At 40.2% G+C, this 11,825-nt stretch overlaps 1 protein-coding gene across 1 annotated transcript in view; it reads left to right on the top strand.

Moving 5' to 3' along the window:
- The first annotated feature begins 4,779 nt into the window (after positions 1 to 4,779).
- LOC131217435 (uncharacterized) overlaps positions 4,780 to 11,825 on the top strand; it is a 40,177-nt gene continuing 33,131 nt past the window's right edge. Inside the window, exons 1-2 of the mRNA XM_058212356.1 lie at positions 4,780 to 5,088; positions 8,947 to 9,336. Of these exons, the coding sequence (XP_058068339.1) occupies positions 4,780 to 5,088; positions 8,947 to 9,336 (699 nt within the window). The remainder of the gene's footprint in view (positions 5,089 to 8,946; positions 9,337 to 11,825) is intronic.

The raw sequence follows: 11,825 nt of genomic DNA, 5'->3' as shown, positions 1-11,825 counted from the left end.
ATGAGAAGTCATATCTTTAAGATTGAGAAAAGTATAGTCATCCTTATACACAAAGTAGCCATGGTATTATTGAGAGAAAAATTTGACCAATCAAGATGATTCATGCTTCATTGGAAAAGTGTTCAAATGATTCTCCTAACGAACTTAAGTTTCCTCCAATCCAGGTTATTATTAGGAAGATCCAGCCCTTTTAGCAAGACCACGCATTGCTAAGCAGCCAAAATTGTAAAAACTATGGCTGTACTTTAGATTAATCAACCGTGATCTAATTGAAGTAATTTCAGTTCAATTGAAAAGCTCATCAAGTGACATTTCCAATGAGCCTAAGATCATCCAAAAAAGACAATTGGTCAAATTACAAGCAAGTGATTTTATATACTGAAGTCGTACTTTTGACAAGTCAAACGGGGTCTGATTGAAATGATTCTAGTCTTTTTAATAAGCTTATCTGGTTATCTTTCCAACAAGACTAAGATGACCGAAAATGAACGGACAACGAACAAGATACAACCATTTAAACAAGATCTAGAAAAAACAAAAACTAATCATTATGTTTCATATATATAATTTTACGATTTAAATGACGGGTGCCCGCAACAAAACTCAATGAGTTACGGCTACCAACGCTTATATTAGGAACCCGTTACCAAGGGAAGAGATGGAAGGAAAACGAGGCCAAGAAAGAAAAGTGAGATAGAGATGAAGAAAGGAAAGTGAGAAAGAAACAGAGAGTGAAATTAAAAAGGAGAGAGAGAGAGAGAGAGAGAGAGAGAGAGAGAGAGAGATAGGAAAATACAAAAAGGGTCTGAGGGTTGGAGTTTACCTGGAGGTCTTGCCGAAGGTACCTTAAAGATTTTCAACATGCAGATATGCTACCCGACATATGAGACAAAAAAGCCTATTAAAGAAGTTATTGTAGCTAAGAGTTTTTCTACCTCTATTTAACTCACATTTCATTTCACACATTCTAAGTGCATCAACTATATTCATATTTCTTTCTATTTTATTTTGCATTATTTTCCCTCTTCAATTTTCTCATACTTTATTTTCCTGCCCAGGATCTTAAATCCTATGAAGAAAGGCTAGTTGGCATTTCATTTTACTCATTGCATTTTTACTTTATTTGCCTACTTAGGTCACTTGGCTCTGTGATGTAAGGATAAATACTTTTTTCTTATTTTCGCTTACCCGACTTTATAAGTTATCCGAAGCACGACTAAATATAAAAATATCAAAATTCTGTTGAATCTCCTAAAACTACAAAATCTTGTGAAGTAGAGACCGTACATTGTGCGAGCAAAAAATGGTGCTCAATCCTTTCCTTTTCCGTCACTGAGGCGCTTACTCAGAATTTACGGTCGCAAACCAACCGTGGGAGTCACTTTGAGTTAGGAAATCTTAAGATTCCCAAACCCCTAAGCGATTTTACGGTTGTTAGCCGACCGTAGATTTTAAGCTTCATTTAATTAGTGGGGACTCTGAATCAAATGTATTTTTTTACACCCGAGTCAATAACATACTTTGGCTACACTAACAAATCAATACTAAGGCAAAGGAAGTAAGGGTACCGTCGTGCTTGTATGGGAGGAGACGTTCACAGAATGCTGACTCCGCTAGGGAACTACTAGTCACTAGTTTAGGCCACAGTTTACATCAATTGGCCAATACCTGTGGCAATACAATATTACCTAGCCTGGTAATGAGAACATCTTGTGCGACATGCTCACCATCTAAAGGGCACTTGGTGAGGGACCCATTTGTACGTTAACTGGTCAGGCTAATACCCTACCAAACCCAACAGCATGAACCTTTTATAATCCTGATATGCTCAACTACCCAAAGGGTACGGTAGAGGTTCGAAGAGGTACCGGTTAGGTTTTTGAGACTTTTCAACCCAAGGGTCTTGATTTCCCTACCTATTTATACTTTAGGAATTTTCAACCCAGAAGACTTAATCCCCCCACCTATTTTCTTGTGTTCCAAATACTATTTTGATGGTGTATAATTTTAATAATTTCATGGACCAAATATTTCAAAAAAAAATAAATAAATAACATTTCATGATTGTTATTCCTCGATTGAATCTATGATACATGGTGTACATAATTTATAAAATAAAATTTCTAATCAGTGTAAATCGTTCATACACAAATCAAAATCCCATAAAGAAAAATAAAATGCAACATAATCCATTAGATTGAAGAGTCTAAAAACAATTCTCTATGAATTTAAAATTTTCGTAATAGAAAAAAACTAAATACTATTTTTTTTTCTTTTTTTATTATCAATGCATGGTTAAGAATTATCCAAATTTAACGTTGAATTAAAGTATGTTACTTAAAATAAAGACAACTAAACAAATAATAAAATCCAAATGACATAATTAAAAATTTGGTATATAAACACAAATAGAAAAAATCAAACTGATAAATCATTATAACTAATATGACTAAATAAATAAATACGATATTGAATCATTCATATAAAAATAAAAGAAATTTTAAAGGCAATCAAATGAACTTAATTCTAAAAAATAAATAAACAAACAAATAAATAATTTAAATAAATAAATAAAATATAATTAAGAGAAAACTCATTTTATAAAAGAAAAACTCTTCTTCTTCTTTTTTCTTCTCTCATCCTTTTTCTCTTTCCTCTTATTTTTCTTTTCTTTTCTTCTTCTCTCTCTTTTATAAGCTACTTTCATATGTAGCACATGTGAAATAGGCACCTCTTATGATTCCTTTTTCATATGTTACATTTTTCATTCCATTTAGATCACATGCTCCACATGGCTTTGTTTTTCATGAACATGTTGTGCACTACACGTGTGCCATATGTGTGCCACGATGTGTAGACATGAGGTGTATGCATATGGTGCATGCATGCCACATGTGTGAAAGGTATGTGCATGTGATGGTTATACATGGTGTGTTAGCTATGATGCATGCATGGACGGATGGATGTACAAATAGATGGATGGATAAATATACAGTTAGATGGGCTCGTGTGTGATCAAGAGCTAGATTTTATGATATATATGTTGATTGGTGGTGAGATGGATGGGTAGTATGAGGATGGGTTAAACAAAAATGGTGATGAATGGTCATTTTTAAAAGAAGTGGTGTGCACATCTTTAGTATGGACCCCATGTTAGGTATGTGGTCAAATGAAGTGGTAGGATTATAGGTGGCCATACAACTTAGCAAGATGGAGTGTCAATTTGGTGGTGGGATGTATGGATGGGTGGATGTTCTAAGTAGAGGTGGGCATTAAACCGAGTCGAGTCGAGGTGGGGCTAAGCTCGGCTTGGCTTGTCCATGATGTACTCGAGTTTGAGCACGGCCTCGAGCTCAACATTGAAGCTTGGCTTGTTTGTCAAAGCTGTCGAGTCGAGTTCGATTTGAGCTAGTGGTTCGAGTCAAGTTGAGTTTACATCGAGTCAAGCTCGAGCTTGTTGGGTGAGAGAGTAATGGATTCTGTTCTTGATCCTCCTCCATTGATGAAAAATTCAAAAATCTTAAGAGAATCAAAGCAAAACCCGATTAAAAAAAAAAACAAACAAAGCTTCGATTCGAATGAGGAAACCTGTAAGAACCGATCTGTTCTTGATCTTCTTCCACTAGCAGAAATCCAAGTAGTAGAAAAGCAACAGAGCAGAACACAAATCAGAAATCTAAGTAAAGAGCTTTAGCCGATCAGATCATTGGATTTCCTTGAAGCTCTAAAAAATCTAAGAAGAACTCATCTCGGATTTTTTGGGTTTCTCGCCCAAGAAGTATATCTCAAGAGATTGAAATCATACTATTGTGGAGCTGAAATGAAAACCGGTGGTGGTGGTCCGGTGGGCGTGTGGCTAGCAGTGGGTAGAGAAAGAGAAGAAAGGGAAAAGGAAAGGGGGTGTGTGCGGTCGGGTAGAGACTCTAGGGTTTATTTTTTTTATTTTTATTTTTTTAAAAGTTTAAACTTAAAACTTATATATATATATATATATATATATATATATATATATATATATATATAGATATATATTAATATAATATATAATATTTAATATTTAATATATTTATTAATCAGGCTAAGTCGAGCTCGAGTTCGAGCTTTGAGTCCAGTCGAGTCAAGTTGAAATGCCCCCTGGTCAAACTTGGCTTGAACTCAACTCGAGCTTCAAATAATTAGCTTGGCTCGGCTTGAATTGGCCATTCAAGCTGAGTCAATCCAAGCTGACTCAAGCCGAGTCGAGCGAGTTTTTCGAGCTAGCTCGACTTGTGAACAACTAGCCCTAGTTCTAAGCATGTAGATGGTTAGATGGGTGTATCATTGGATGGATGGTCAGATGCATGGTTGAATTTATTAATTAATGGAAGGTTGGATTTGGATTTGTTTAAATCAACAGTTAAGATTGGATATGTTGATCATGTAAATCAATGGTCATATGGGATTAGTTTGGTCTGTCGATCAATGGTTAAAATTGGATGGTCAAAATTAATTTAGGTTATTATTTCCTAGTTCGTTTCCAACAGGATTTTCCTAAAAATTTAGGATCTATTTTCAAATTTCTTGTTTGACAAAAACAAAACAACAAAACAAATATATATATATATATATATATATATATATATAGAGAGAGAGAGAGAGAGAGAGAGAGAGAGAGAGAGAGAGAGAGAGAGAGAGAATCCACAAAACCCAAAATAGAATAAAACCTACCAAAACCAACAACATTAAAAATAAACATCAAAATCAAAATACCCAAAAATTAGAAAACTTTTCAAAAACCACATGAATAAAGTGCCAGACTCATATAAAGAGTTGCATGAAGCTGATATCGACATTTATGACTTTAATATAGAACTAGACTTCAAACTTATGCATTTGGAAGAAGTCCAGGATGAGGGAAATGATGACCCGACTCCCGAACTTGAGGATCTCCTCAATAAGTTCGATTCAAAAGTCAACGTTGCACTTGATGATTTTGAGGTGGGCAACCTTAGAACCACCAAGAATCCTAGGGAAGTACGCATTGGAAAATATTTGTCTCCAAGTGACAGGAAGAGGATAATCGAGTGTTCATTGATGTCACCAAGTTCTGTGGGTCCCATCATGAGGTATGAGTTATATCCAAACAGTCTGTCCACTTGGTGACCTTATAGTAAGGCTTGAGCCGTAAAGTAAGAATGATCCAAAAATCAAGTGGACCACACTGTATTTTACAGGGGAGGATTGAACGCCTGTCATTTAAACCCTTTTAGGGGTCACAAAAATTTTAGATCAATATAATATTTGTTTTTTCTCTTCATCCAAGTCCGTGTGACCTTATGAATAGATTGGATGGAAGTATGAGTTACGGTGGTCCTACGAATGTTTTACCGGTGAGAATAATTATCCTATTTGTGGTGTGATCCAATTGAACCTTGGAAATTACTCATTTTTTAGATAAAGATCTAAAATAATCTCATTGAATGGAAGAACAGTGTAGATATGATAAATACATCATTATGGGTCGACGTAACTTTGATCTCCTTTGAGTAGTCATTTGTACAACTCAGATCTCGAGGACCGTCATCGCTCCTCTTCGCACAACATGTACTCACACCGGCTAGTTTGTTGGTGTGTGTAGAGGTGTACACGAGTCGATCTTGGCACAGCTCAACTCGGCCCAACCATTAGTTGAACCCAGCTCGAACTCGGCTCGGTCGTCGAACTTGACTGGCCAGCTCGGCTGAATTTGGTCAGCAGCTGGGGCCAGTTCAAGCCTAGTTCGCCTATGTAGCATTTTCACAAATACATAGACTGCACCTTCAAATTCTCACTGCATGTAAAACTACAGCAACGGTTTCATAGGTTTTCAACAAATGGCTTGTAAGCAACATCAAAATCAAGAATAAAATATATTTGTTTCATATACATACCTTCGTTGCCACTAGCCGACACTTTGTTGAGTTATTTCATTAAACACTTGGTGAGCAACATCAATATTAAAGTAATCGAGTCACTGAACTAGTTCGATCCGAGTGGGTGTTCGAGTCAAGCTCGAGCAAGCTCGAACTCGGTTCGAAATTTTTTCGAGTTAAAAAAATCAACTTGACTCGACTCAAACTCAATTTTGAACTGAACTGAATTGAGCTTTTTCGAGTTAAGTCGAGCGAGCTAACCGAGCTAAGTCGGTTCGTGTACAGCCCTAGGTGCGTGGTACACCAGCCAATCCGCTTCCATATCATTGGTACGTGGCACGCCACTGTAACGAGGATTGGCTAGTGGAAAAGCTATGTGGGCTCCCACCGTTATTTTGGCAGCTTATTTTATAAGACGAGGATAAAAATGAGGCAGATAAAAGCTCATAGAGGCCACATTTATCGCTTAGACGATTGAAACTTATTGGAGCCCACGCAATGTATTTTTGCCATGCAATCTGTTCACAAATTCACCTGACCCTAGGCTAAATATAGGCTTATCCAGAACTTTCGTGCCCCATGTTAAGTTTTGAACCGTACTCATTCAATTCTCACTGTTTCCCGTGGTTTGGTGATGTGGTCTACCTTTACTTTGGATCTGCCTCACTTATCAGATCATGCACTGAAATGAACCGGTGAAACGTATGGACGCAACGGTATGGATAAAACACACATCATGGTGGGCCACGGAGCCTATCCAGCAACTAGTTGGCTGATGGAGGGGTCACCAGCAAATCCATGTCCGTACCATCGAGGGCGAACCATTTTCGAAATTTCTCGTCCAAAGGACCACCTAACCTTTCGTTTTATGGCCTACAAATAGACGGTTAGGAAGAGAGATACAGCAACCGTCAACGTTAAACTGAAAAGAATCCAAATATTTCAGTTGGATCATCTGTTCCAGGGTCATGGTCCATTGACGGTGGGGCCCAAGAGACCAATGCATCGGATTACCGATCTTCGGAAATTACTCCGATCGGCTAATTCTAGCCATTTGATCAGTGGCCTTCAAACTGAAGGTACCGGATAGAAACCAATAATATATGGTCAGATCCAACGGTTATTATCTCCGAACATGGACATCCACGGTTGTTCTCATCGGATGAACGTCCCTAATTCCATACATGTCGAGCCACGTGGATGGCAGTGGGAGGATCGTCTATCGTATCTTCTCTCAAGCCTAACAGTCACGTCATGCTTGGAGTATAGCCACGTTGCATGACACGTGTCACAATAGAGTGGATTTAAATACACCGCAACCTGACTACGCTACACGTGCACGTCTGCGCGACTGAGCAGCGCACTGCACGGCGGACGCGGATTTCCTGCGTAAGGATGCTGGGTGAGGCCACCACCATGTTCGTGGGAAATATACTCCGTTCAACCGTTTGGCGAGGATCCAAAACTAAAGTGGACCACACCAGACGGAAAATTGAGAAAAGAAATACCTACCATTGAAACCTTCTTGGCCTCCACCTTGACGTTTTTATGCCATCTAAACCGTTTATAAGTTCATGGGGATGAAGTGAAAATACAAAATAAAATAGCCTGAAACGAAGCTTTTATGTTCGTAAGAATGTTTCAACGGTTCTCACCGAATCTCCACTGTTTCCTCTCGTGTGGCCCACTTGAATCTTGTATCCACCTCATTTTTTTCTTTTGTACTAAAATGTGCTCACAAAACGGATAAACGGAGTATATTTCCCACAAACATGTGGTAGGCCCACCCAGCAACCTTGCGCAGGAACTTCCTTTCGCAGGAAATCCGTCCCCTGCACGGCCGTCTGCCTTCCAAAAACAGCTCTTCTACGTGACGTAAATATCAATATCGCGTGATACGAACGTACGTCGCGGAGGCACAGGGCCCGGTGACTTTGGTACGGCCGGTTCTTGACCCAAAACGGTGCACTTAGAACGACACCCACCATTGAAACTTTCTTAATACCCACCTTAATGTTTATTTGAGATCCGACCTGTTCGTAAGTTAACACTACCAGCTTGATTGAAAACTTTTAATGGTAGTCCTCACTCTCTCCACTGTTTTACCCTTGGGAAGTTTTTAATGGTAGGCCTTACTCTCTCCACTGTTTTCTATGGTGGGTTCATTAGAGTTTTGACTTATTCTCTGTATCATACTTTAAAATGGTCTGTCTAAATAAATGGGCGGTGTGATACGGAACATATATCGTGATGAGACTCCAAGAAAACGGTGACTTCACCTGAGTAGCGACTCTTGCTACTCACCTGTGAGTCGCTGATCGGCGTCAGAGCCCACACAAGGGACGTGGATTAGCTGCATGTGTTGTATCCATGTTGTCCATCCATTTTAAAATATTATTTTAGGGCATTATACAAATAATGAGGCAGGTAAAAATCTACGGTGGACTCCCACAAAAACAATGGTGGAGAGTGATTTCCACCGTTGAAACTATCCTAAGGTGAGCCATGACGTTTATTTGAAATCCAACCAATTCAAAAGAGAAAAAAGACGGGAGAAGGGAAAACACAAATATAAGCTTGACCTAAAACTTTTCTAGCTTTTAGAAGTTTTTAATAATCGCGTTACTGTCCTCACTGTTTTCTCTGCAGGAGCCTACTAGTCCACTGGGGCTTTGGACTTAACTCTTTCTTTGGATCTTGCTGGATCTCTCCGAATGTATGGACTGAGCATACCTCGTGATGGAGCCCACTTCAGTAGCGAGTCTCGCTACTCAACCTGTCAGTAGCTAATACGCGCCCCCTGACCTTGTCAGGCGTCTCTAGTTGGGTCTTGGCTATTGTTCGTTTTTAACCGTCCAATAAACGTCCAGCGATCTAAGATAATCAAATAAGCGTAGATTTCAGTTCATAATACATCTAAACCGGAGCCTATAATCTGGACGGTTCAGTTCGAACCATGCAATTTCAGTTTCTAACTGCCTGTGTATCATCCATCACAGTCCGCCTGAGTATCATAGTATTTCTCCAAATAATTACTCTTCTTTCTTCCCATCAGTGCAACTCTTCCCGCCCGAAACCCTTCGTCTTCTTCTTCAAACACCAGAAAATGTCCTCCAAACCGCCCGATATTACCGCCGATGTCCCTCCCTCCGTTCTGGATTTCCGAGAGTACGACAACGACGCATGGTACGGTGTCCGTCTCGTCCTGGAGGGCGAGACGCTGACGGTGAAGTTCTTAGACTTCGGAGACGAGTCCGACAAGCGATTGGGGCCGTCCGATTTCGAGGACCAGAAAGCGTTGGACGATTTCGCGGAACGGTTTCGGCCGACATCTGTACAGTTACAGGACGGGGAGTGCCGGAGAGTGATCGAAGGGAAGACCGTCTGCGCTTCGCACACGTTCGGAGATGACGACGTTAGGTTCTACGACGCCGTCGTTGAAACGGCGAGTTTTCCGTTTCTTCTTCTTCTTCTTTTTTTTTAATTTTTTTTTTAATTTTTGGAAATTTGAATTTCTGAAATGACAGCCGCTTTTTTCGGTCGCGGGTTCATGCGGCCCTAAGATCTGTGGGGCCACTGTGATGTATGTGTTATATCCACTCCGTCCATTTGTTTCATTAGCTCATTTCGCACGGGGCAGATTCAAAGCTCACGTGACTACATCACCGGAAAGAGGATGCGGATTTCATTCGCAAGGATGCTGGGTGGGGCCCACCGCCATGTTTGTGGGAAATCTACCCCGTTCATCCGTTTGGCGAGCTCATGTTAGGAAAAGCGAGTAAAAATGAGGTGGATCCAAAACTCGAGTGGGCTACACGAGAGGGAAAATTGGGGAAAGAAATAATTACCGTTGAAATCATCTTAGGCTCTACCTTGATGTTTATATGCCATCCAAACCGTTTATAAGGTCATTACCAAAGGACGAAGTGAAAATACATAAAAACACAGGGCTTTTATATGTTTCAACGGTTCTCACTGAATCCCCACTGTTTCCTCTCGTGTGGCCCACTTGAGTTTTGTATCCACCTCATTTTTGGTCGAATAGCCTAAAATGAACTCGCAAAGCGGATGAACGGAGTAGATTTCTCACAAACATGGCGGTGGGCCCCACCCAGCATCCCTGCCCAGGAACTTTATGCGAAAGCCTTCCGCGGAAATCCGCGTCCCAGGAAAGAGTCGGATATAAAGACGCCCACCGTTGAAACTGTCGTAAGGGCCCACCGTGATTTTTATATACAATCCAATTCATTGGTAAGATGATTCTGATCTGGATGAAGGGAAAACAACACATGTGTAAGCTCGATTCAAAACCTATGTGGCCTCAAAGAAGCTTTTAATGGTGGGCGTTCAATTCTCACTGTTGGTGGGGTCCACTTGAGCTTTGTATCTTCCCCATGGGCGCGGGATCACCAGCAACCTAGCTGGTGTCAAAGCTCTGTGGGCCACACCATGATGTATGTGTTTTATCCACGCCGTCCGTCCATTTTGCCCGCTCATTTTAGGGGAAACGGATTGACTACTCCCCCCTGACACCGGCTCCGGTGGCTGGTGGTCGGTGCTCTGTGGGCCCCACCATGATGTATGTGTTTCATCCATTCCGTTCATCCATTTGTATAGATCATTTTATTGCTTGATCCCAAAAATGAGAGGGATATAAATCTCAGGTGGACCACACCACATGAAAACAATAGTGATTGGACATCAACCATTAAAATCCTCCTAAGGCCCACTATACTGTTTATTTGACATCCAATCTGTTGATTAGGTCACACAGGCCCAGATGAAGAGAAAAAACAAATTTCAGCTTGATCCAAAACTTTTATGGCCCCTAAAATATTTTTAATGGTCCACCCTCACTCAACACTGCTTCCTGTAATGTGGTCCACTTGAGATTTGGATATATCTCATTTTTGGACTCATACCATAAAATGATCTGTAAAAACATATAAATGGCATGGACGAAACACATATATCATGGTGGGGCCCACATAGCACTAACCACTAGCCATTGGCTGGTGTCAGTGGGAGTAGCCAATCCGTCCCTAAAAATAGGGACGGATTGGCTACTCCCCCTGCCACCAGCCCCGTGGCTGGTGTCCGGTGATCTGTGGGCCCCATCGTGATGTATGTATTTCATCCATGCTGTTCATCCATTTTTACAGATCATTTTAAGGCTTGTTCAAAAATATTAAAAGGATAAAAATCTCAGGTGGACCACACCACAGGAAAACAATAATGATTAGATATCCTCCATTAAAATTCTCCTAAGGCCCACTATACTGTTTATTCAACATCCAATCTGTTGATTAGGTCATACAGACCCAGATGCAGGGAAAAAACAAAGATCAGTTTGATCCAAAACTTTTATGACCCCCAAAAAGTTTTTAATGGTCAATGTTCATTCAACACTGTTTCATATAATGTGATCCACTTGAGATTGGGATATATCTCATTTTTGGTCTCATATCATAAAATGATCTACAAAAATAGATGGACGGCATGGATGAAACACATACATCATGATGGAGCCCACACAGCACCGACCACCAGCCATTGGTTGGTGGCAGGGGGAGTAGCCGATCCGATTCCGCACAAAATTAGGTAGATTCAAAGCTCAAGTGGACCACACCATATGTTACAGTGGGACTGAACGCTTAGCATTGAAAACTTCTTGGGGCCACGAAATTTTTGGATCAAGCTTATATCTATGTTTTCCCCTCATCCTACCTAATCAACGCTTTGGATTAAACATTACAGTGGGCCCTAGGATGTTTTTAATGGTGGGAATTCAATCACCATTGTTTCATGGAATGTTGTTGTCACGCCCCAAAATTCGGGTACCCGAATAGGGTGTCTAGGATCCGAATTCGAGACCCGTGACATATATATTAAAAAATAAAAATAATAAAAATAAAAAGATAAAGTATGTCCATT

This window comes from Magnolia sinica, chromosome 10 (assembly GCF_029962835.1).
Source record: "Magnolia sinica isolate HGM2019 chromosome 10, MsV1, whole genome shotgun sequence".
Taxonomy (NCBI): domain Eukaryota; kingdom Viridiplantae; phylum Streptophyta; class Magnoliopsida; order Magnoliales; family Magnoliaceae; genus Magnolia; species Magnolia sinica.
The sequence above is the reverse complement of the archived record's forward strand: the minus strand, read 5'-3'. Positions and strand labels throughout refer to the sequence as shown.